Consider the following 27,077-nt stretch of genomic DNA (forward strand, 5'->3'; position numbering starts at 1 on the left):
CCCACTCTGTCCCTGGTGAATCCTCTCACCCTCCACATCTCTGGCCTGTACCCCAGTTCTGTATGCACGAATAAATAAATCTTTAAAAAAAAAAACAGATTGATTTATTTATGCATACAAGACTTGGGGTACAGGTCAGAAGTGTCAGGGTGTGTGTGTGTATGAGAGAGAGAGAGAGGATTCACTAGATACAGTGGGGAGCAGAACAGGCAGATCAACTGAAAAACACTGCTGAGGGGAGCAGTGGGGAGAGAGGAGAGGTCTGCCACGCCATGTAAGTCAGCTTGCTGGCTGAGGATTGAATCTCATGCTTCAGTGGCTGCTGAGAGCTTTACAGCGCTGCGCTTTAACTCTGCGCCACCAGGAAGGGCCCAGCATCAAATTAAGAACAATGAGGTACATTTTAAAAACTTGGGTTCTAGTGTGGATTTTGTCACTAGAACATCTTAGAAAAAGTCATTTAATTTCTTCAGGTTGACCTCTCTAAAATTCACTTTCCAATTACACTGAGTATTCAGCAAGCATTTTCAAGAGTCCTTAAAAAACTTTGCACAGGAACTGGGAAATAAGAATGAGGTGTAACTATATCTACCAGTAACAAAGTAACATGTGAATAGAAACACCATTCATGTGCATGTGTGAATATCATTATCATAACAGCTGTGTTCAAGAAAGAAAATGCTAGGCACTGTCCTGAAGGTTTTACAAAAAAGCAGTTATTTTGATCCTCACAGCAACTCTTTAAGGAAAGTGGCACAATTAATAGCTCCATTTCACAGATAGGAAAATGAGGCATAGAGATACTTAACTACTAAATGACAGATATGATTTAATCCCAGTTTTGCCTTCAGAATCCTTGTTATAAATCACTTTTCTGATGCTTCTCAAATGTAAGCCAGTGGCTATGCCTTACATTACTGTCTTTAAAATATTTCTTCACTACATGGAAGACAATAAAAACTTAAATAAGGCTTTGCCAAAGAAGGGAGAACAGGGCCTCTCTAGTGGCACAAGGGGTAAAGTCTCAGCCCTATAAAGCTATCCAAAGCTTCCGCAGCTGAGGATCCCTCGCCAGGGAGCTGACTCACAGGGTGCAGCAGACCTCTCCTGTCTCATCCGCTGCTCCCCTCAGTGGATCTGCCAGTTTTGCTCCCCACTTTGTCTCTGGTGAATCCTCTCACCACCCCCCCCCCAACTCTTGCCTACACCCTACCTCTTGTATGCATAAATAAATAAAAACTTTTTAAAAGGTAGAACATTAGTGCTAGAGTTTGAGGAGTAGATTTCAACCATCAAATGTATTCAGGCTCTATTTCTAGTCTTCCCTTTCATGAAACACCAGTCTTCTACCATCATTTCACAGCACAGACATGTCAACTTTGATGCCCTACTAACTTTTCTGATATAGGGTCACAGAGTATTTTTTTCCAAAGATTTATTTATTTGTGCATACAGAACTGGGGTACAGGCCAGAGGCTCAGAGGCGGTGAGAGGCTTCACCAGAGACAGAAGGGGGAGAAGAACAGGCAGATCGATGAAGTACACTGCTGAGGGGAGCAGCAGGCGGGTCAGGAGAGGTCTGCCCCACCATGTGGTCACCTCCAGGGCAGGCGGGAATCGAACCCATGTGGAAGTGGCTTTAGCTTCTCAGTGCTGTGCTTTAACCTGCTGTGCCACCAGAGAGGGCCCAGAGTAACTATTTTAATCTTCGTGGATCATGTAATGGTCTGTTACAAATCCTTCTTTAAAAAATGTTTTAAAAATGCAAAACTTCTTAGTTTGCAGACTGTCTACCTCTCAGGCTGTAGGATGTAGACCTATGTTCTATTCATCTTTATATCAACAGGTGCCTGAATTTCTCTACTTCTATATTATTATTAGCCCCAGTTTCCAGTCTTAGTTGCTGAAAGGAGTAAGTTATTCTCACTCTCTTTTGCATTTGAAATCTAACAAGCCATCAAATCCTGGTGTTTCCTCACTTGATTTCTAAAGCGACCACTTGATCACTGTTTGGGTACTATGCCAAGGAAGTACAATGTGACTCCTCAATAACCGTAAAATGGAGAATTTAGCGTCAAGGTTATGCTATAGTATTACTTGTGACAGTGAAATTTTGAAACCATTTGTTAAACTATGGGTACATATAAAAAGCAAATTTACTTTTTGTCCATTAAAAATTGTTATTAAATATTTAGAACTCATGTTATTTTAGAAGTAAACACACATGGAGGTTTAAAAGGACAGCTATATATGAAGAGCAGGTACTTTATATGGCAGGATTATATTATTTTGCCTATACTTTATATTTTTCTGATTTTATTATAAGGTACTTTTTTATAAGCATTTTTTTATAAATAAAGTAAAATCAACATTTATTCATTCAATAAGAGGCACTGAATGAGCAACAACTATGGCACAGAGGCCTGAAATGCCTGTTTCTGGAGTTTGGTATATGATGGAGCGCACAGAACCAAGTAGTGGGAAATGAGGCTGGAAAGAGCAGCAGGGCCAGATCATGGTGATCCTTATGCTACACTAAGAAGTTTGGATAATTAGAATCAACTAAAGGAGATTAAGTAATGAATGACAGTGTGCACAATTTAACCCCAAAGCCTCATATGGAGGTAACCTGGAGGATACCTGAGGCAGGAAAAATAGGAAGTGACTGAATAATTAAGATAAGAGATAAGCAAGACTGAACTGGCAACTGTATCGGGAATGAAGAGAAAAGCAACTTAAAATTACACCTTCCAGCATAAAATAAATGGATCTAGGGAATGTGAGAAAGATATGAAGTGACTCTAAGTTTTGGCTTGATGAGCAGATGGACAAAGTCATCTCTGATATGAAAAACAATAAAGGAGGAAAAAGTGGGGGAGGGGACAAGAGGTAAGGAGTGGGGAGCAGTAAGTTCAACTTAGTACCTGTTGAGAAATTTGTAATGACTTCAGGCAATATGGTAGATGATTAATTTTATTTATTTATTTAAGATTTATTTATTCATACAGAACTGGAGTACAAGTCAGAGGTGCAGGGGCGGCGATAGGCTTCACCAGAGAGAAAGAGTGGGGAGCAGAACAGGCAGATTGACAAAGTACACTGCTGAGGGGAGCAGCGGGCGGGTCAGGAGAGGTCTGCCGTGCCATGTGGGTCACCTCTGGGGCCAGGGATCGAACTTGCACTGAAGCAGTGGCAGCCAGCTTGCAGTGCTGCATCCTAACCCATTGCACCACCAGGTAGGGCCAGATGATTAATTTTAAATTCTCAAACTGAAAATTTCAAGTCTAATTCTGAAAAAAAAACTTATAACCAAGCATAACAGCTAAGAGAAATCAGAAAGAACTGGAATGGGAAACAAAGAATGGTTAGAGAGATCAATCAAAGTGCTATAAGAAACAAACAAAAAAGGTATTACAGAAGTCAGTATATTTCTGAGAAGGAACAGCTCAGTTTCAACTATTGCATAAAGTGCAATTAAAATATGCACCAAAAATTTCCTAATGTTAATGAAGAAAGCATTATTGGCAATTGCGGTAAGTGATAAGAATGCAGGGAGTTAGAATAGTAGACAAGAAGGTGTATATGCCATTCTTTCAAGTCCCCAGTATAGTGAACATTCTGTACCTCATACTTATATAGCACAGTAAATTCTTAAAGGAGCCAGATGTTCAGTATCAAAGGTTATTATTGTCCAGTATTTTGCAACTAGTGAATGCTCTAGAAATATTCTTAGAATTGGAAAAGTTCGTAAATTTTGAAATGCACAAATGATTTTAAGAAATGCCATAAAGGATAGGCTAAATAGCACATCCCTCTAAATTTTGATCTTGGAGGTTAGCAATGGAGGACATTGAATGGAAAAACATACTTTTGCCAATGCCAACCTCAAAGAGGCTTATAATGTGTCTCCAAACACTCCTAATTTAATGATCTTTGATTAGCGTCAAAAGGAGAAGAAATATGAAAAACAGCCTAAACTTTGGTGGAGTTAGATCTGTTTGAGAATGTCTGCTATTTGGCAGCCATATGATCTTGGACTAATTACTTAAAATTCCCAGTTTCACATATACAAAAAGGGAATTATTCGCCAGTTGCCCTACAGGAGATGCCATAAACACTAACTTCCATTCCTTCCTTTGTGCCTTAGCAACACGGAGATATAAAAACCTTCTGTCCTGATATTTCCCTTTTCAGATGTCTTAAATATCCCCAAATAGAAGCAAATAAAGTCTAACATTGGCACAATGCGATTATCTGTCTGCCAAAAGGTCTGATCACTTCAAATTCAATGTCCACTTAGAAGGTTCACACCAGTCATTCCTCAGCTAAGTCAGCCCTTGAACAGGGCTCCTTCAAGGTTACTGAGGTTAAAACTGCCCAAGCCATCTGAGCCTGGTCTTTCCTCTTACAAGTCTCCCTGCTGCACCTGTCAACTCACTTCTCAAACACACAACTCTGCCAGGCCACTCAGTCTTGGAACTGCTGGGGCAGGGAACACAAGCGCAAACAGCAGTCTCACAGTGGAGTCTGGTCTTCGAAACGAAAGGGGACAAAGTGGGGCTGATCATTCATTTCCTTTAGCCATTTTACATTAGGCCTGTCTGACATCGGCCGCCTAGGCGATGAGACTTCTGGAAATCACACTACCATTCCTGTCTCCTCACACGTGTTGAACAGAAACAAGCGCCAGGTTATAAAACTTCAGAGAAGACGGGCGACAGAGTCTGCTGCTTCCATTAAGGCATCGTGTGCGATCTTTCCCCACCACGGAGAATCCACTCATCCTCAGGTCTACACTGCATTCCTCCCAGGTCCTCCCGGTGGCCATGGAACGCCTGCGCTAACTTTGCCCTTCTGATTGGCATTTGCTCACAGCTCTGTGGAGACGTTCCCCCAAATCATTAAAATCACCCCGAAAACGAGCCGTCAAAGTTGCTGTTTACAAAAATAAAAATCGGAAAAAGTGAAAGTCAGCAGTGGGAAGAAGGTGGGAGGGGGTGATACACGTCACCACAGGCCGGACTTCGGGGGGCTGTGTGGGAAACCAGACTGGGCTAGGCCAAGCAACTCAAATCACCGCCCCGCCCGACCCGGCCCGGCTCCACCGACCCGGTTCCTACCTGTACCGGAGGCTGAGATCCCGCCCAGCTCTCCCGCGGCCGCCAGCGCTACCCCGCCCGCCACTCAGCCTGGCCACCGCCGGCGCGGTCTCTGCAGTTTGCTGCCTTGGAAGCCTCTAGGACGCCGCCAGGTAGGCAGCTCAGTCACGCCGCGCCACTCTTCACGTCGCCTCCACCGTCCGTTGCGTAGAATGCGTGCGGTCCGCCCGCGCGTGCGCGGAGAACCGAGGGCGAGACGCAGCCTCCCGCGCCGCGCCAGCCCGCCTCCCCCTGCCCGTGAGACGAAGTGGGCTGCCGGGAAAATGACGTCATCGTGGCCCCAAAGCCGGAACTGCTCAAGTTGAGCCCAACCCTCCTCAGGGTTCAGTCGCCGTCCAGCAAGCTAGTACTCCCGAAGCTAAAGGTGGCCCTGCTCAGTGGCACCACGTGGTCAGAGGTACGCGGAGCAATGTTCCCCAAGTTGTATTTGCAAAGGAACAGCATCTAGGGGACAGTTTTAGGTAAATATGGTTTCCGCCCAAGCCCTTTTCTGGGGCTGTTTGGACGACTCCCGGTCACTGCTGCTCTGTCTTCACACCCAGGTTCACGCCCAGACGGGCCACGGACACTCCTCCCCACAGTGTCCTGTCAAAATGTTTGGCGGCGTCCGAGGCGTTCTGGAGCTTTAAGGTCGCGAGCCGTGGCACCTCCCGGGAGCCGTAGCTCCAGGCCCCGCCCCCTGGGCCGCGCTCTCCCCACTGCGCATGTCAGGTTCGCGGCCCCCCTTCTCCTAGTCTGCAACGGGCTGAGAGGCGGCGGCGGCGAAGGGGGCGGAGAGGCAGGAGCGCGGCGGGACGCGGCCTGGACCGCGCGTACCTCGGCCTGGGGTTCTCTCCGCGTCGGCGGTGACAGCTGCGACTGCAGCTACGGCCGCGGGTTGTGCGAGGTGGGTCCGGAGGCGGGGTTGCCGCTGGAACGACTGTAGGGCCGCTGGAAACCACTGTGGGGCCTATCAGGGGCCAGGGAGCCGCGGCCTGGCTTAACAAAGAGTCGGCGGAGCTTCGGGACACCGGAGGCCTGGGGCCGGGAAGGGGTAAAAGGGGTAGGAATGCGCGCGGGGCTGAGGCCTGGAGGGGTCCTTTCTAGCCGCGTCGTTCCCCCTCTGTTCCCGCTTCTCCCGTAACTCTTACCGAGGCCCATTTGGCGGTTTTCCGGAGGCGGCGCCAGCCCGCCCGCTAGGGAAGGGATTTGCAGGGTGCCGGGTTCCGAAGCAGGGGTAGCCACGGGGAGGATACTACCTAGCTGTTGGCAGATGAAGGCCTCCTGGTCTGGGGGAACTGATGTGCAAAGTTGCCAGGTCTGAGCATAGTAGAAAACAAGGTGATTTTTTTGTGCAGCCTTGAGTAGGTCGGCGACTAGCAACCCCATCATCACGCAAACTTTTTTGCAACCTATTTAAGAGCCTTCCCTGGTGTCAGTAAATACTTGATGTCAAGTTGCAAGCGTACTCTCCATATTATAAGGGGAAACTACTACTAATAGGGAGTTTGGGGGAATCACACTGCTTCCTTATAACTGTCGTGAAGCTTTTACTTCGTTGCCCATATTCCTTGAGGCTGTCACTTTCTTTTGGCTTTCTTGTATGTTGTTATTTTTAGTAAATGGCGGTTTTCTCTCTATTCTCCCCCATTCTATACAGTATTGTTCAGAGCCAAGCCCAATACTGGCATTTAGGAAGTGAGCAATAAGTGTTAAATACAAAGTTAATTTTTAGACGTTCGGCGGTTAAAAAAGTAATTTGTATTTTTCACTATCTAGAAGGGACATCATCTGGGCTAGTTTACAGTTCATTCAAGAATATTTTGTGGGTGCCTGTTCTCTAGTACTGTCCCAGGTGTGTGATCTTTGCCTTCAAGAAACTTGCTTTTCATTGGGGGAAAGAAAAGAAATTTAAACAGCCATATGAGTGGTATCTATTAGAAGATAATTAGGGCCTTTGGGAGGAAATAAAGCTGGAAAGAGGAATGGGGTGTTGTACATTTTAAAGTAAGGGAATTGTTTATAGACGGGACTTGGAGGTGAGAGAATGAGTCTTTTTTTTTTTTTTAAGATTTATTTATCTATGCATACAGAACTGGGGTATAGGCCAGAGGTGCAGGAGCAGTGAGAGGATTCACCAGAGACAGAGCAGGGAGCAGAACAGGCCAACTGACGAAATCCACTGCTGAGGGGAGCAGCGGGCGGGTCAGGAGAGGTTTGCTGCACCATGTGGGTCACCTCCAGGGTGGGGATTGAACTCATGCTGAAGTGGCTTTGGTTCTTAGTGCTGTGCTTTAACCTACTGCACCACCTTGGAGGGCCCCAAATGAGCCATTTTAATAGCAGAAGAAAGGAATGTACTAGGCAGAGGGAACAGCAAGTGTTAAAGGTCTTTAAGAAGACAATTCTGGCCTATTAGAGGGACAGTGCTTGGTGCAATGAGCAGAGGAGGCAGTGATGGGAGGAAGCGCCTGGGGAGGGCACAGAACCACCAGGACTTTTTAGCCATGTGAGAATGTCACTTTAGCTCCTGGTTGGGAGCCATCTGAGGGTTTTGATCAGAGGTGTGGTAAATTCTGACTTACATTGTAATAACTGAAATTATGAAGGCATATATTTTATAAACTCCTTTGTATTGAATATCAAATTGATATGCCTGTAAGCAGTTTTTGTTTCTTTAATACAGAGGAAAGGAATGTCTTTGAAATTAGTGTAATTCACCATTTACTTATATTTGCCTTTAGAAGAATATGATGAAATTCTTGGGTTTTGTACCTATTCTCAGTTTATAGTGTGTGAAATGTTCTCAAGGCAGATTATTCGGTAAAATAGATATTAGTTAACTGTCATTTGAACTCCTACCTGCAAAAATACAAAAGGAGTAATTTGGTTTATAAACAGGTGATTTTTGTCTATTTTTAATCATTTGGATTATAATCTTATTTTTCACCATTGCCCAAAACAGAAACTCTAACCAAGTAAACGTTCCACATGCTTATCCTTATTTATTATTAGCCTTTGCTGTTTCTACCTTTGCCCCCTACAAGGTCCTTCTCCACACTTCTCTACTCAGCTTGCTTCTTTCTGTCCCTAACCTGGCTCAGTGCTCTCTTACAAAGCCTCTGCCCACTTGTCAGCTTACAGTGATCGCTGACATCTTCTCTGTCATCTGACATTTGTTTGTATGGAGTTTCTGAGATAAAAGAGATGTCTAGGTTGATCTACTGATAGAGATCTTCTGGAGAAAGAATAAATATAATGACAATATTGTATTGATGCCAAACTTTGAAGTATATATGGGGTATATAATATATGTACTCATATAATAATATATATATGGAGTACATAAACTCACTTGTTTATATTAACTTTATGAGGTAGCTGATACTCTCACCACCTTACAGATAAGGAAACTGAGGCCTAAAGCAACTAAATAACTTCCTTGAGGTTCATATCCAATTAAGGTAATGAATTTGAATTTGAGCATAGCCTGGTTAATCAGAACTACTTTACTATGCTTGTTAGGATTTTCTCCTGTATCTTACTTCTAACTGTATCAAGCAGGACTTTTGCTATCTCTAAATTTTCTTCTCAGCCAAGTTGGAAATCTCTTTGGGTGTCCTGTTCATTGAATAAACTTGAGTAATGAGTATCTACTCTAGAAAGCATTCCCAAAAAACCCAAACCTTTGTCATCATACATAAGACTCATAACATGGAGTTGGAGATATAAAACAAGTATACAGATAGTTATAATTAAACATCAGCTATTTAGAGTTTGAAAAAGGAAATACCATTCCTTTGGGGCAGTGGTATTCATTCCTAGTTTTAGGAGTTAGTAGTTGAGATGGACTTTGAAGGATAGGACTTAGGTGGGTAAGGATGTAGGTATAGTGAGATATGCTGAGGAGGGAATCCAGGAGTTAAGTGCCTTTGGGAAAACCACCAGATAACATAAATAGTAAAATAGTTGTTGCCATATGGAAGGTTTCCTTCCAATCTGATTGAGTTATTATAGAGAACTACTGAATTCAAGGGAGTGACTGGATCAGCAGTGAGCATCAAGAATTTTGGGGCCACGCCCCAACTTCAAGTTTTTACTGAGTATAAATGCTTATCTTTACTTTTCCTAGATCTGTCAAAGATGGTAGAAATTCATTTTCTCTTTCAGATCTTTTTCTTGCTGACATATCACATTTTATACTTTATCACATGTATTCACTTCTCGTAGATTATAGAAATTTGTAGCCCAAGATGTACATCATCCTGCCTTTTTTTTTTAAACATTTTTTAAAAACATTTATTTATTCATACAAGAACTGGGGTACAGGCCAGAAGTTGGGAGTGGGGGTGAGAGGATTCACCAGAGACAGCAGGGAACAGACAGATGGATTGGCTGAAATAACACTGCTGAGGGGAGCAGTGGGTGGGTCAGGAGAGATCTGCTGCACAATGTGAGTTAGCTCCCTGACTGGGGATAGAACTCATGCTGCAGTGGTTCTGGATAGCTTCACAGTGCTGTGCTTTAACCTCTTGTGACACCAGGGAGGCCCCTACATCACCATAATGTTTATGATAAAAAAAATTTTTTTTTGTAGAAGTTACTGCCAGAACTTCATTTTTTGTAAGATTTTATTTATTGATTTTTGCATAGAAGAACTGGGGTGTAGGCCAGAGGTGGGGGTGTTAAGCAGATTCACCAGAGACAGAGTGGGTATCATCGCAGGGCATCCACTGAAAATATACAGCTAAGTGGAGCAGTTGGGGAGACAGGAAGGCCTGCTGTGCCATATGTGGGTCAGCTCCCAGGCCAGGGATCAAACTTAGGCCACATTAGTAGTTGTGCTGAGACTTAACTCTGAGATCATCAGGGAGGTCTCTCTGACAAAAAAATTTAAAACATTACAGTCACAGGGGTGGAGGGATTACTTATTAAATGTCACATGCTAGTCATCTTAAAAGAGTCCTTACTTGACTTTCCTCTGTAATAATTGTTTTTTGGTTTTTTTTTTTTTTTAAAGATTATTTGTACATACAGAACTGGGGTATAGGCCAGAGGTGCAGGGGAGGTGAGAGGATTCACCAGAGACAAAGTGGGGAACAGAACAGACAGATTGACAAAGTGCACTATTGAGAAGAGCAGTGGGTGGGTCAGGAGAGGTCTGTCACGCCATGTGGGTTACCTCAGGGGCCGGGGATTGAACTTGCACTGAAGCAGCTATGGCCAGCTTGCAGTGCTGTGCTTTAACCCGCTGCACCACGAGGGAGGGCCAGTTTTTTGTTTTGTTTTGTTTTGTTTTTTAATTGAAATTACATTATTTGATTTTTTTTTTTCCTCCTTTCCTGGGCCATACTGAGCTTCCTGAAATGGGCTATGTCTGATTCCATTACCATATCCTCAGCACCTTGAACAGTGTCTGCATAATAGGCATTCAATATAATTTATTGATTAGTTGTTTATGGGCTGTATATCATAATTGGGAAATTATTGCAGTTGGAGATGGAAGGGAGAGGTGTCCCTGCTAGTGCTGGATGCGAAACAGAAAGTGATTATTGACCAATATAAAAATGTTATTACTAAGACCCAACCTAGGCTATGTTTAGACCCAACCTAGGTTGCTATGTTTAAAGTAAATAATGATTAAATTTTGTTTATTTTTCTGTTATACAATTAATTCTTTTTAAATTGTCTTTACTTAAAAAGCAGTCTTTTCTAAAGAGAAAAATGTAGTTGAATTCACAAGTGTGTTTGTATTTCAGCTAGACTACAATCTTGATAGCGTCATCCCTTTCTCAAATTGGACAAAGTAAGCTAAAAATACTTATGATGATGGAATCCTAATACTTAGATTTTGATTCTATTTAAATTTGTTTTTTTTTTTAAGTCTATAAAAATCTTACATTTTAGGTGGCATTAAATACATCCACATTGTTTTGCTGCCATTAACACCATAGTGTGGGCAAGACTATCTTGTAGCACTGAAACTTGCATCTGTTCGACACTAACTCCTCCATGGGTCATATGGTAGTTCTATGATTACCTTTTTGAGGAACCAGTTTTTCACAGCATTTTATTTTCCCACCAGCAGTGTACAGGGGATCCCGTTCTCTACATCCTTGCCAAAGCTTGTTCTTTTTCTTTTTCCTCTTTAAATAGTAGCCATCTTGATGAACATAAGGTAAGTTTTTTTTTTTTTAGTAAATTTATCATGTAACATAAATTTAAGGTATGCAGGATGCTAATTTGACACATTCATGTATTATTAATGTGATTACTATTGTAGTGACATCACATTACTTATATTGTAAAGTGTTACCTATATTCCTTATGTTGTGTTTTCTATCTCTATGGATTATTTACTGCTTGTTGAGTTTTATGCCCTTAAACACCATCAGTATTTTTTTAAATTTTATTTTATTTATTGGAGCCCTCCCTGGTGGCGCAACAGTTTAAAGCACAAAACTATGAACCTAGCCGCAGCTGCTTCAGCATGACTTCAGTCTACACCAGGGAGGTGACCCACATGGTGCAGTAGACCTCTCCTGTCTCAGCATTGTATTTCAGTGAATCCACCTGTTCTGCTCCCCACTCTGTCTCTGGTGAATCCTCTCACTGCCCCTGTACCTCTGGCCTGCACCCCAGTTCTGTATGCATAAATAAATCTTCAAAAAATTACTTATTTATGCATTAAAAGAGCTGGGGTACAGGCCGGAGGTGCAGGGGGTGAGAGGATTCACCAGAGACAGCGGGGAGCAGAACAGGCTGACTGACAAAGTACACTGCTGAGGGGAGCAGCAGGTGGGTCAGGAGAGGTCTGCTACACCATGCGGATCACCTCCAGGGCTGGGGATTGAACTGATGCTGCAGTAGTTTTAGATTCTTAGTGCTGTGCTGTAACCTGCTGCACCACAAGGGAGGCCCATCTTTTTTTTTTTTTTTTTTTTTGGTTTTTTGGTTTTTTGTGTTTAAGATTTATTTATTTATGCACAGAAAAACTGGGGTACAGGCCAGAGGTGTGGTGTGTGTGGGAAGTGAGAGGATTCACCAGAGATGGAGTGGGGAGTAGAACAGACAGATGGACTGAAATTCACTGCTTAGGGGAGCAATGGGTGAGACAGGAGGTCTGCTGCACAATTTTGGTCTGCAAACTGGCTGGGGATAGAACTCCTGCTGCAGTGACTGTCAGTAGCTTCATAGTGCTGCGCTTCTATGCCTTGAGCCACCAGGGAGGCCCCTTTGTATCTTTTTTATCCAATCATTCATTGATGGGCATTTGGTTTGTTTCCATGTCTAGCTCTTGTGACTAATGTGATAAACATGGAGTGCAGGTATCTCATTGAAATCCTGTTTTATCTTCTTTGACTATATGCACAAAAATGGAATTACTGGATTAGGCACGGGAGGCCTACTTTTAATTTTTTGAGGAATATCCATATTTTCCATAGTGGTTAAACCTTTTTACATTCCCATCAACAGTGTTCCATTTTTGTTCTATTTGTAGATCTTCTTTAGAGAATTGTCTTTTTAAGCTTCTTCCTCATTTTTTTGGATTAGATTGTTTGGTGTGTTTATTTTTTTAATCGTTGAGTTCTTTATTTTTTTTTTAAAGATTTATTTATGCATACAGAACTGGGGTACAGGCCAGAGGTGCAGGGGCGGCGAGAGGCTTCACCAGAGACAGAGTGGGGAGCAGAACAGGCAGATCCGACGAAGTACACTGCTGAGGGGAGCAGCGGGCGGGCGGGTCAGGAGAGGTGTGGCAGATGGTCTCCTCGGGGGCAGGCGGGAATCATGCTGAAGTGGCTTTAGCTTCTCAGTGCTGTGCTTTAACCCTCTGCGCCACCAGGGAGGGCCCAAGTTCTTTATTTTTTATTTTTTTTTAAAGATTTATTTATTTATTCAAACAGAACTGGGGTACAGGCCAGATTTGCAGAGGGTGAGAGGATTCACCAGAGACAGAGCAGGGAGCAGAACAGGCAGATCGACAAAGTACACTGCTGAGGGGAGCAGCGGGCTGGTCAGGAGAGGTCTGCCACGCCATGTGGTCGCCTCGGGGCAGGCGGGGATCGAACTCATGCGGAAGTGGCTTTAGCTTCTTAGTGCTGTGCTTTAACCCGCTGCGCCACCAGGGAGGGCCCCCAAGTTCTTTATTTTTAATGAAGCCTAATGAGCTTACCTAAGTGTCAGGTGCCATGCATATATGGGCATTGAAGCTAGTAAGTGTTTTCACTTTTTTTTTTAAGATTTATTTATTTAGGCATACATGAGCTGGGGTATAGGCCAGAGGTACATGATGGGGTTTGGTGGTGAGAGGATTTACCAGAGACAGAGGGGCGAGCAGTACATGTGGACCCACTGAAATCCACTGCTGAGGGGAACCATGGGTGAGACAGGAAAGGTCTGCTGGGCCATGTGGGTCAGCTCCCTGGCCAGGGATCACACTTGTTGCAGTGGCTGCCTTTAGCTTCATAGTGCTGAGACTTACTTAGCTCCTTGCCCCACCAGGGAGACCCTTTTTTTTTTTTTTCTTCCAGTTTTTGTCACCAATTTGAGGGGTGTTTCTTGAAACAAAGGTGAAGTTTCAGAGATACTTTATATCAGTTTGATAGGAAGGATATGCCCGGCATCACTAAGGAAAGGCTTAGAAATATGCGAGAGAGAGAGAGAGAGAGAGAGAGAGAGAGAGAATTAGAGAGAGAGCGATTCGGATCCACAAATATCAGTACTAAAGTTAATTTTTAAATATTCTTACTATGTTTTGATCATATCATTAGCTATTTAGTAGATGTTTCTTCTCCAGGCAGTATTTGTTTAGAAAATGCAAATTAATTTTTATAGCCTAAGCAGAGGAGGGCTTCAGTTATCTTGGAGCCTTGTTCTTTGATTTTTTTTCCCCCTCATCCTACATCTTCAGATTACCCTCTTTGAAATAGAAACATGTTTGCATTTCTTTTGTAACAAAATTTCTCTAGCTGATACCTCTCTCTTTCCTTCCTGTCATTGATAAATGTCCTAGAAAGTAATGTGTGTTTCTCTTGATCTGTTATTTAACCCTTTACTAGTTACTTACCTTGAGCTCCTGAACTCTGCCTTTTCTGCTCCATTAAAGCTGATTGCTGATTCCTGATTGTATATCCAATGGAGCCTTTACAGTTCTGAACTGACTTCTCTTTTGTTTTTAACATTGAGCCTCTAAAACTTAATCTGTATTACTACTTTTTACTATCCTTCTTCTTCTTAAGTTTCCATGTGAATTGATCTTTCCCTACCCATTTCTAAATATTGTCTTGTACCCTAAGATATGTCTTAACCGCTTTCCTTACTCAGGGCCCTCTAACTTACCTATATCATAATATCAAATGCACATGCCATATATCAAATCTATAGCTTTACCTTTACTAAGGTACATGTTAGGTATAGTAAAGGTACCTTTACTTCTTGTTTTCTTAGTGAAACTCTGTCTGCAGATCCCTTTCTGCAGTTACAGACCCTTCTTGTGATCTCTGTAGCTCATCTCACCTTCTGCCTGCTTCCCCAAGGCTGGCTTATCAAGGTTTCTATCTCTTTGTGGCATCACCATTCACCTAATCTGTAAAACCAGAAACCTCCAAAGTTATTCTAGACTCTGCCTCCTTACTTTCCACATCTAATTGTCACACATCCTAATTCATTCTTCTCCATAAATACTATATAACTTAGATCAAACTCCCTATTTCACCTTGTCACTTTACGTCTGTATTTTTATAATGACCTCCTAACCTCTTTTCTTGCTTCCAACTTTTTCTACTGTTTCTTATCTAGTCTTCCTCAAATACTTTTCTGAAACATGTCCTCTTTTTACTTAAAACCTAAAATAATGATTCTTTATAACTGGCAGAATATAGAGGTACATGGTATATTCTTAGCATAGAATACTAAACCGTTCATCTGGTCTCTGCCTGTCTCTCTGAACATTTCCTGCAATTTCCAAATTTAACTCTAGCTGCATTGAACTATTTCCAGTTTTTTGTGCAGTACTTTCATTAGAATATATTTTTTTGTAGTCCCAGTTTTTTTCTTTTTTTTTTTTTTAAGATTTATTTATTTATGCACACAGAACTAGGATAAAGCCCAGAGGTGCAGGGGCAGTGATACACCAGAGACAGAGTGTGAAGCAGAACAGGCAGATTGACGAAGTACCCTGCAGAGGGGAGTAGCAGGCAAGAGAGGAGAGGTCTGCTGCGCCATGTGGGTCACCTCCCTGGCTGGAGATCGAACTCATGCTGAAGTATCTGCTAATTGCTGGTAGCTTCATAGTGGTGTGCTACCTGTTGTGCCACCAGGGAGGGCCCTACATCTTTGTTTTTTTGTTTTTTTTTTTTAAACTGGTTAAGACTACACTGTAAAATCCTTGAAAATGAGGCCCGCCCTGGTGGCTTAGCAGGTTAAAACACAGCACTGCAAGGGAGCCTCAACAGGTTCAGTCCTGCCACCCGGGAGTCTCAGATAGATGAGTTCAGTCCCCAGCCCCAGAGGTGATCAACACATGGCAGACCTCTCCTGTCTTGCCCACAGCTTCCCTCAGCAGTGTATTTAGTCGATCTGCCTATTCTGCTCTCCACTCTGTCTCTGGTGAATCCTCTCACCACCCCTGCACCTCTGGCCTGCGCCCCAGTTCTATATGCATAAATAAATAAATCTTTTTTTTAAAATCCTTGAAAATGGGATTATATCTTATATAGCTAGCATGCAACATGCTGCCTTGTGTTCCTCAGCAAACTTTGAGTAAACCATTGAAATTTTCCTTCTAGGAGGTTAAAAAGCTATGTAATTTTTTTTTTTTTAAAGATTTATTTATTTATTCATACAGAACTGGGGTACAGGCCAGAGGCTCAGGGGCGGCGAGAGGCTTCACCAGAGACAGAGTGGGGAGCAGAACAGGCAGATCTACGAAGTACACTGCTGAGGGAAGCAGCGGGCGGGTCAGGAGAGGTCTGGCTCGCCATGTGGTCTCCTCCGGGGCAGGCGGCAGGCGGGAATCGAACTCATGCGGAAGTGGCTTCAGATTCTCAATGCTGTGCTTTAACCCGCTGCGCCACCAGGGAGGGCCAAAAGCTATGTAATTTTAAATGGTTTATCCCCATCCTTCCTTTGCCTATTTTCTGACTTCTGTGACTTAGCACAGAAGAAATTGGGGTTCTGGGGTCATCATTTTTATTGCTAGGAATAACTTCTATATAAAAGGCAGAATAACAGATTGGTTAAACAATATCAGATGCTAAAATTTAGTTGCTTTTAAATATTCTTTCTTAATCTCATCTCTAAAATTATTTGATCCTTTAAGGGGTTCCTGAAGAAAACAGGAGATGATCTTAAGTTCTGGTAAACTGGTATTTATTAAGTATATAATTATCTTAGTCATGCTCAACTTTTATAAAAGGTCCTACATGAGTAAAGACAGTCCCTACCTGGGATTTGAACTTAGTATTTAAATACCTGGTATTGTGGGCAGCCAAAGAGTGGAGATTGATATAGCATAAATCAAATTTAATACAGTGAATAGACAGAAGTCAGGGCTATATAATAGCATTTCACACAAAACCTAGAAGGTATAGATGGGGAGGAAGATAGAAGCCTAAAAATAGTTCTATTTTTGTTAATAATGTCATTGCTTTTTAAAACACCAAAACAAACAAAACAAAACAAAACAGTTTTTAGGTCTTTTTTTCTGTATTGGCTTCAGAGTACCTTATAAACATTTTAATTTCCCTTATTAATGGGAAACTTTAATACAAAGGCAAAAGTAAAAATCAGACTTCATCTTCATAGGCAGATCTCCAGCTGTCTCTACATATACTGATTGATACATAGTATCTTGTTTTATGTCTTTAATTTTATTCAGTATGTAATGGGACACTTTTCCATAAGTATAAATTATAATTAAAAAGCTTAAAACTTAAAATACACTTTCTTTTGTTTAAGTAATTGCATTAAACATTGGTCCTTAGGAAATTAAGGGAATACACAAAGCTATAGCTATGTTTTACAACATTATATAAATTTACTGAATAATTTTTTTTTTACATTTAAAGGTGTTCATAGTATATTATTAAGTGAAGAAATCAGTAGCCAAATATGTATAGCACGCTTTCAGTTTTTAAAAATTGTGTGTGTGTGCACACAGGAAAAGTAGCAAAAGATATAAACAAAATATATCTGGGTGAGAATTCTAGGTAACTTGTATAGTTGAATAAAAGATTTTTTTTTTGAGTTGAGACACTTTTTAAACTGATTTTATCAGATCTTAGGCAATTTCTTTATGATCCTTAACTGTAGGCCAAGTTAATATTTCAGGCAACTTAACAATGAATCTTGATTTCTTTTTGGATTGTGCTCCAGTGGGAAATTTATTAACGGTGTGGTTCATGAATAACCTTTAAAGCAATTACATAGATACTTTATACTGATAGATGTATATTTTTTAAAAGATTTTTTTATTTATGCATACAAGAACTGGAGTACAGGCCAGAAGTGCAGCGTGTGAGAGGATTCACCAGAGACAGAGTGGGGAGCAGGTGGTTCCACTGAAATACACTGCTGACGGGAGCAGCAGGTGGGACAGGAGAGGTCTGCTGTGCCATGTGGATCACCTCCCTGGCCAGGGATCTAACTCGTGCTTCATATCTGAGGATAGCTTCATAGTGCTGATTTTAACTTGTGCTTCCAGGGAGTCCTCAGATAGATGCACTTTTTAAAGTTTAGGTTTGATTCTAAACTTCGGTTTGATTCTTCAGTTGTCACTACCAGAGGATAATCTTTAGTTTTAGGCTCAGGTGATAATAGCATCTCAGCCTCTGTTTTGGCAACCATTACATTATGTTAAAATCATAGTTTGCTTTTGTCTCTTGTGTGTGTGTGTTTTGTTTTTGTTTTGACCTATTTTCCTAGTAGATGTAAATCCCTTGAGGGCAAAGATAAAGAGTCTTGTCCTCTTGCATCTTCAACTACCTAACACAAGCCTAGGACATATCAGGCCTCAAAATATTTGTAGCTTTATGAATGTTTTTGACACTTAGTAAGATGTTAAATTAGTAATCAAATCCTTTTGACGGGGATATTAAATACTGTGTATCTGTTGAGATTGAGATCCCTATAATAATTTCTTCAGTGTTTTAGTAATTTAGTAAATCCGGTCATTTTGTTGAGATTATTAGCATATGCAAAGCAAAAGTTGAAAATAGACTTGTTCATAGAGCTTGAAAGATAAAAAAAAATTAGTGGGTTTTTAATAAATTTATATTATTCTGCCTTGTTCCATATAGATTAGTCACTGACACCATGAACTGGAATAAAGGTGGCCCTGGCACTAAGCGAGGATTTGGCTTTGGAGGTTTTGCCATTAGTGCTGGGAAGAAGGAAGAACCAAAACTTCCTCAGCAATCCCATAGTGCCTTTGGGGCAACCAGCTCTTCTTCTGGATTTGGAAAATCAGCTCCACCACAGCTCCCTTCTTTCTATAAAATTGGATCTAAACGGGCCAACTTTGATGAAGAAAATGCGTAAGTGGTAATTTCTCCCAATTTATGAAAGTTAGGACTTTGAGATAGTCTTCCAGCAATAGAAATTGGGACAAAGAAACCATTTATTTCTAAAATAATAATGACTTCATAAATTGCTTAACTCATTGAAATGCAGTTTGCCTTACAAGTTGTCAGTTGTAATGAATGTAGTATTTATCTGCTTATTTATATCTTTACTTATTCCAAAAAGGACTTGAAATCACAGAAACTAAATATGATTGATGAATTTTTAAAAAATTCAACTGGTTTTTGGTAGTCTTCACTGAAATTTTTTGTTGATAACTTGTAAATTTTGTAAACACAGGCAATTGCAGGAACTGTATCATCTCCTGAGTAAAACATATCATGCTATAACATCTGAAGTTTATTTTTTTAATGTATATTTATTTTGTGTGAAAGAACTGGGATATAGGCCAGAATTGTGGACATGGGGTTGGTGGCAAGAGGTAAGAGGATTCACTAGGGACAGATTGGGGAGCAAAGCAGGTGTATTGACTGAAATACACTGCTGAGGGGGGCAGTGAAGGAGACAGGAGAGGGTCAGTGGGGAACCACATGTTGTAACATCTTACAGTGGTAGGAAAATGTTGAATTTTTGCCCCTGGTTCTCCAGAAACATTTACCAATGATTTTTTTTTTAAAGATTTATTTATTTATGCATATAGAATTGGGGTTCAGGCAAGAGGTGCAGAAGTGAAAGGCTTCACCAGAGACAGAGTGGGGAGCAAAACAGGCAAACTGACTGAAATATACTGCTCAGGGGCAGCAGCAGGCAGGTCAGGACCCACTATCTGGGGTCACCTCCCTGACCAGGGATCAAACTCATGTTGCAGTGGCTGTGGTAGCTTTGTAGTGTTGTGCTTTAACCCACTGTACCACCAGGAAGGGCCTGAAAACTCATCCTTTTTAACAAATTGAAAAATGTGATTTAACAAGCACTCTTGAAATGGGGAGTCTGCTGTGATTACTTTGTTGCAATATTAGAATTTTGTATGTATTAGATTATACTTAATAAATTAAGTCCCTAAGCATAGCCTAGAGGTCTTTAACATGACCACAATCTAGAGGTCTCTTAATTTGCAGTTTAAATCTCTTAATAGAAGACACACTAATACAATTTTCTGGTAAATGAAAGAATCACTGATTTCAGTCTAGTAAATATACACTTTTCCAATCTGCATCTTAATTTTTAGGTATTTTGAAGATGAGGAAGAAGACTCTAGCAATGTTGATTTACCTTACATTCCTGCTGAAAACTCACCTACCCGCCAGCAATTCCATTCGAAACCGATCGATTCTGACAGTGATGATGATCCCTTGGAAGCTTTCATGGCTGAGGTGGAGGCATGTATCAACTTTTTGTTTCATTAACATTTATAGCAATCAAAAATATATATTAACCCAGTGCTTCAGTCTTCATTGTGAATTTGCTTTTTGCCATTTTTTTGAGAATTTTGCTCTTGTACTCTACAGTCCATCGCCTTCACCACTCGGCCACAACTACTATAAAACTACTGTTTATTTCTTATATCAGCATTATCATCTATATGTGCGACCTTCCTGTAGACAGTGATACTTGTGGCCACTTTCTTCTTGAAACTCTTCTCTCTAGACTCATGATTTTGCATTTTTTCCCTTTTCTCACATCTTTGGCATTTCTTACTCTAGTCACTTAAAAATTTAAGCACACATAAAGTAGAAGAATAAAATGAACTCCATGAGCCCTATTCCATACTTTATCAGTTAACATTTTAGGCCAATCCCGTTTTAGATTATTTTAAAGTAAATCCAGATATAACATTTTGTCCATCAGTATTTCTGTAAGGTAACTCTGTAAGCTAACTACCATATATCATTTTTGTACCAAAAACAAAACAAACCACATAACATTTTCTAGTACCTATCATTTTTATGATCCTTTTCTACTTTTTCACATATGACCATTCTTTTATAATTCCCTATATTGAATTGCTATCTTTGCTCTTTGTATATTCCTTAGTGATCTTTTTTAACTTCTGTGTGAATAATTCATGACTTTAGTTTCATACTGTCTTTGATTTTAGTTCTCTTGTTCTAGAAGCCTATTGGATGTTTTTCATGGCTGTGTTCCTCTCACACATTCAGTTCAATTCATCATCTATCCTCCTCAACCTCATCTTTTATTTCCCCTTCATGCCACCAGTACTAAAACACAGTTACCTTAAGTTATCATCACTTGTTCCCTTCCACACACGTTTTCTTCTTAGCAGACAAGTAAGCATATTTACAGTTTATTTCGTTTAGCCCTCAGAAGAATAGTGGGGAGTAGGCAGAAAATTTATATATAAATTAATTTTTTGTAACTCATAGGGAAACTGAACTCTAGCAGAACTCCCAGACCCCCAGTCACATTGGTACTATGGCAGAACTGGTAGTTCAAATCCAGTCTTATCTTCTCTAGGCCCTAGTTCTTTCTAGTATATATGTGGCCTGTCCTCTTGTCTTTTGCCAAGTTCTGTCAGTTTTAACAATATCTTTTATCTATTCTTTTATTTTTTTCTTCCACTTTAGTAATGCTGATTTTATACCCTCATTAATTTTTGCCTAGTCTAAGTTTTCTCATAGACTGCTCCCCCATATATATGTATGGTACACAGCAATAGAGAAAGTAAAGCATGTTTTATGTGGTATATAGCTGTAGGGTAATATAAGCTTGTTTTTGATCATGTATACCTCTTGTTCAAAAACTGTTACTTTATTGCTTATGAAAGTCCTTCCAGATTCCTCATTTACCAGCTTTCTGAAGTAGACAGCCAGAATTCATCTCTTTTCTGAACAAGTGGGGAAGAAAGAATTCAATGTGGGTGTGTTTCTGTTTGGTCTAAAGATTTTTTTTAAATGTGAGGCCCCATTTTTAATTCATATTTTAATCTAAAAGCTTAGACATTTGATAAACGGAAGATTAGTGATACTAAACCTGCACTCCTACATGGTTATCTGCTTTGGGCAAGGTATGCCTTTTGGTGTTCGCCATAACACCATCAATCCCTACTGTCTTGACAGTGACGCCACCTTTTAGCACCGCTAATCATTACACTTGGCATTATAGTTTGTTTTTTAACCATAGAGAAATAATTTTCTGAACTCTGATCTCTTATCAAATAGCAGGAAAAAAGGACTCAGGACTATGTGGTATGAGAAAAATTAGAACACGTCTATTTTTACCAGAATATTCTTACTAGCAAGAATATTCAGAACTAAAATGCAAGCAAAGCGTGCAAAACAATTTTTTTTTATTTTGACTCACTTCTTCCATGTACTGCAGATTGGCAGCCACTAGCTTTTTAAATTTCCCAACTTTGATTAGACTAACTCAAGTTTCTTGCTGGAAAAATATACTAACAGTAGTAGAGTGAATATTCAACTCCAAATCCCATGTTTTTGTTTTGTTTTGCTTTTGCTATATCAGTCTGTATCTGAGTTTGGTAACACTGTGTTTCTGCCTTAATGCTTAATCAGAGCTATTCAGCACATTTATGTGCCTTTTCACTATGGTAGATATTTAGTGAATATCTTAAATGATTCTAGAGTAAGGGCACTAAGCCATTGTTCTGTTTGAGATGTCTTCACATTACTTTTTTTTTCCATCTTGAGGTGTGGACATTTCCCAAAGGGCTGTGTTTCCATAGTGATTAATGAAAAGAAAGGTCAGCTTTTGGTTTTATAGGTTTAAATTTAGACTTAATTTTTGGTAGTGTAAGCTAGCTTAACCCTTTTTGAGTGACAATACTTGAGAATGAATTCTCTTGCTTGGTATTTCAGGAAGGTGAAGTTGTTTGGAGGTTAAATCTTTTTTGGTATGTAGTATCATTCTTCTGGTGTACTATCAAGAGGTTTTACTGATTTTTAGAACAGAGAGGTTAGATATTGTTGGATTTTGGAAACTGTTGTTACCAAAATATTATTAGTCTCTGATATCAAGGTGTAAGTAAGAAAGTGTAAGTACATTTTCTAGAAAATGTAGATTTTTCTAGTGCTTGAGCTAGGTAAAGGTTTAAAAAGATGTATGAGAGTTTGTGATATCCAAATATCATTATCTGACACAGTCCCTTAGAAAAAAGATTATATGTAATATTTATGTTTATAATAGTTCCTTTATGAGTATTTAATTAGAACATCTGACCATGCCAGGTAGTATATAGTGACAATTTGTTAATTAAAGAAAACAGAAAAACTTAAGTTGTTTTATGACAAGAAACGGTTGCATAGAATGAGATTTAACCAAGGGGAAAATCACTCAAAGTTACTTGATTTTCAGATGTATAAAACAGAATTAATTTAATTCAGTAACTAGCAGTTTTTACTTTATATAAGTAAGAAGTGCCTATGAAAAATGTAAAAACTATGCCTTTAATAACTTCAACAAGGTTTCTTATTGAGTAATTTAGAGCAGTGTTTTCAACCTCAAGACTTTCTTGTTTAGGGCTCAGTAATTCCTTGCTGTGAAGGCTGTCCTGTGGATCCTGGGATGTCTGGGTGCCTCTGTGGCCTCCACTCACCAGACACTAGTGACAGTCCTCCCCAAACTGTAATACCAAAATGTTTCCACACATTTGCTCACTAGGAACAAATCACTTCTGATTGAGATCTACATGTTCAGAGTCAGATCCAGAAATCAGAATTTTTTTTACTAGCCTCTTTGGTAATTTCATTGTGAAATTGTTTTAAAAGGTTATCAGTCAACCATTTTTGCTAATTTTCCATACATGGTATATAGCAGGTAGAAGTCATGCTTCCATGGGTAGTCAGATTTTTAGAACATTTGTGTAGTTCTCTTGGGAAAATGACTATGCAGTTGTTAAATGTATAACTAGCCGTGGTAGTGCTTATTTAAATCTGAAACCCTCTTCATAAGGAAATTTCTCTTTTAGTGTTTTTAGTTGATGACTCCATATAGCCTTTGTTTCATTAGGATCAGGCGGCTAGAGACATGAAGAGACTTGAAGAAAAGGACAAAGAAAGAAAAAACGTAAAGTAAGTTATTTTCTTCTCCTTCACAAAGGTTATGTGAAAATTGTTCATGTATTGCAAAGCCTATATCCCCAAGGTTTATAGAGAAAAAATTCACAAACGTCTTGACTTGAAATTATTCCAGTATCATAAATATTTTTGTAGGTTAGTAGAGATAATAAGAGTCTTTGCATTTGCAATGATTTGTGTTCTTTTTGGTAGGATAGCTCTGGTATTCTCTTTAAAAAGCAGTTTTTAAATAAATGCAATAATGAGCTATAGGCGTTAAAGCTTGGGCTCATTGTTTTGAACTTTGCTCCATAATTAATACAAAAAATAGATTAACACCTCTGTAACTGGGTATGAGCAGTAATGGTGATTGTATCATAAAAACTAATATTAGTAATAAATAACCTAATTTATTTATTTAAGGAGTGTCCATGTTTTAGCAACTACAATCAGAACTTGATATACTTTATTTTCTGAAAAAGAGACTTCTACTCTTTCCCTTGCTGATTATGAATGAATAACACTCCTCTTAGCTCTGCCAGGTACCAAGTAGGTGTGATTGGAGTTTTTCCTCCTCCTGTTTAGCAGTTAGTGCTTCATTCAGACCTTCTCAGCCCCAAGATTCAGCCTTCTCTTCAGTTCTTCTACTTGCCCTACACTAGTGGTGTTTCTTGCTGGTTGTATTAGGAGAAGCAAGTACTCTAGGTTGGGCAGAAAGTCTAATTAGAAAGAGATGGTATGAGAACTATACAGCCATACTTTCTAGAGCTCCTGAGAGAGACAGTAGTTAGTGGTGATTATTCCCTTCTCCATGTAAAATGCTCTGGAATTTTAGCCCCAAATTTACAAAAGAGTTGAGGTGGTTTCTCTCACCAAGGATTTTGACTGAAAACAGTCACTGCTGTGCTAGAAACTGAAGGACATTAAGAAAGTTGTAACATTCTTACTAGGATGTGCCAAGTGAAGGATTTTTTTCTTTTAGTATAAAATGGTTTTCACAACTGCATTGTGTTTGTTGTATGGGGTTGACAAGGCAAGGATCCTTGAATATCTCCTTCAAATGTTTTTATTCCGTATGCCCTTGTTAATAATGGATGCTTTTAGGAGTACCATATCATCCCATTCAAGAGAAACACAAACTGCAGCTTATAGAGTGAAAGCACACATGATGGGTGGATAGTTAAACGTGTGCTTATTGCTGCTTTGCTGTTATTAGTGTTGAGTGTTCCTGCACTGTATGGACTTCAACACTAATCTGTTATATAAGTGTGGAGCTGGGTATGTGGAACATTTGCAGGGAAGTTTGTTTCTCCGCTTGTTTTTCCAGGGGTATTCGAGATGACATTGAAGAGGAAGATGACCAAGTGAGTTCCTATGCAGTATTTCTATCTTTTATTTTTACCACACAAATCTATACCGGGGACAAGCTAGAGCGTGCCTGTAGTGAAATGGCCATTCCTAACATTCAGCAGGGAATGTCATTTGTTATTTTCTTTCATTTGTGACCAGTTGGTATACAAAGATTCACATGGCTTCCTCCCATGTTGAAAATGGAACTTTTGATCAACTATGATACCAAAAGCAAGTGTAAGCCTTATCCAACTTGATTTTTTTTAATCCAAATTAATACTTATTTGAAACAAACTTATACAAACTTCAAGTAGTTTGAGTCTACTGATGGCCTATGGCAGCATCTATAACTTTTTCCAAGGGTTTTGTTTTGTGATTCTTGTATCTCAAGGTGGAACTTTGATTTAATGACTGTCCTTTAGTTTTTTTTTTTTTTTCTATTGTTCAGTTATGGGATGGTGAGAAGGGAACCAGAGTGAGCAATAGCCCCTTCCAGGTTTGTGACCTTTCTAAAGAGTGTCAAATTCCAAACTTGGATTAGTAGAACCACAGCATATGTTCCACAGCTCTGGGCAGGGTAGGTAGATACCCCATCCCAGGAAGGTGGTGGAACAGACTGATCTGTAAGTCTTAAATCATTTTATAGTAGTAACTGTCTCATCTTTTGTCCTCCTGAACACTGCTAATGTTAAAGGAATCATTGCTAGTAAAAGTCTTGCCTTGCTTGGTAGGTATTAAACTGTAATCGTCTGGTATACTGCACTAATTACAGGAACAGAGTGTTCTTAGTTGTACTTGGGTATGATTGTGTTCTTGTGCTTTCCTGCAGGAAGCTTATTTTCGGTACATGGCAGAAAACCCTACTGCTGGTGTGGTTCAAGAGGAGGAGGAAGATAATTTGGAATATGATAGTGATGGAAATCCAATTGCACCTTCGAAGAAAATCATTGACCCTCTTCCTCCCATTGATCACTCAGAGGTATGTTGTTTCTAGATGTATTTGAGTCTTGATTCTTGTTTTATTTTTTTTCTTTAGTGTGTACTAGGCTTTTCCTATATCTGACTAGTCCTGGTTTATACATCTGTGTCATGAGGATATTTGTTCCTTGGGATCTTGTCATGTCTGCTAGGTAGAGGTGTCAGAAATTTCATGGATGGTTCCACAAGGAACCCTTTGCTTATATTGCTATTTAAGAAACAGTTGAATCAATTGCTCAATCCTGATTTTAGGCTAAGAGGTTTTTTTCAAGCAACTATACTGTTTTCCAGACTATCACTTACCGTCTTCTTTCTAAAGTGGGTTTTAGAGCCTGTTTTTTAAATGCTTACAATCTTAACTGTTTTTCCCAGATCTAGGGCATATGAGCAGCTTTTCCTTCATAGGGGAACCAGTAACTATGTGTTCCTTGAATCCAAAAAAGGGAATGAGACTATCTGTATACCTGCTTGGGAAAAAAAAAAAAAAATCAGTGTTTCATCCAAGTTAAATACCAGACTACATCTTGCATATCCTACTGATTCTAGACGAGAGCAGTGGATTTTAAAGTGTGTTCCAGGTGTTTCTGGAAGGATCTTTTCAGGAAGTATACAAAGTCAAAAGATGCTTTCATAATAATAAGATTATGGGCCCTCCCTGGTCATGCAACAGGTTAGAGTGCAGCACTGTAAAGCTATCCACAGCCACTGCAGCACGTGTTCAGTCCCCGCATGGCATGACAGACCTTTCCTATCCCACCCGTTGCTCCCCTTAGCAGTGTATTTCTGTCTGTTTTGCTCCCCACTCTGTCCCTGGTGAATCCTTTCACCACCAGCACCCTCCCCCCACACACACACCTCTGGCCTATACCCCATTTCTTGTATGCATAAATAAATAAATCTTAATAAAACATTAATTTACCTTTTTCACTGCATAAGCATTTGTATCAAAAGCTAAAGGCTGTCATGGGTGAAACTGCTGATGCCTTAGCTGAATCTAGGCAGTAGTCATTGTTCTTCCTTGCCAGAACATTAGTTAGGGGGGTGCGGGGGGAGA

General features: G+C 40.1%; 2 protein-coding genes across 2 annotated transcripts in view; one reads left to right on the forward strand and one right to left on the reverse strand.

Annotated features, from left to right (window-relative positions):
• CCDC47 (coiled-coil domain containing 47) overlaps window positions 1–4,828 on the reverse strand; it is a 19,006-nt gene extending 14,178 nt beyond the window's left edge. The window contains exon 1 of the mRNA XM_004693432.2: window positions 4,766–4,828. Coding sequence (XP_004693489.2) covers window positions 4,766–4,828 — 63 coding nt within the window. The remainder of the gene's footprint in view (window positions 1–4,765) is intronic.
• A 1,092-nt stretch (window positions 4,829–5,920) lies between these two features.
• Window positions 5,921–27,077, forward strand: part of DDX42 (DEAD (Asp-Glu-Ala-Asp) box helicase 42) — a 35,177-nt gene continuing 14,020 nt past the window's right edge. The window contains exons 1-6 of the mRNA XM_012733066.1: window positions 5,921–6,045; window positions 18,440–18,676; window positions 19,891–20,041; window positions 23,649–23,710; window positions 25,023–25,059; window positions 25,875–26,024. Of these exons, the coding sequence (XP_012588520.1) occupies window positions 18,456–18,676; window positions 19,891–20,041; window positions 23,649–23,710; window positions 25,023–25,059; window positions 25,875–26,024 (621 nt within the window). The 5' untranslated portion in view covers window positions 5,921–6,045; window positions 18,440–18,455. The remainder of the gene's footprint in view (window positions 6,046–18,439; window positions 18,677–19,890; window positions 20,042–23,648; window positions 23,711–25,022; window positions 25,060–25,874; window positions 26,025–27,077) is intronic.

The sequence above is a fragment of the Condylura cristata genome, unplaced genomic scaffold, assembly GCF_000260355.1.
Source record: "Condylura cristata isolate star-nosed mole 26May11 unplaced genomic scaffold, ConCri1.0 scaffold00038, whole genome shotgun sequence".
NCBI lineage: Eukaryota > Metazoa > Chordata > Mammalia > Eulipotyphla > Talpidae > Condylura > Condylura cristata.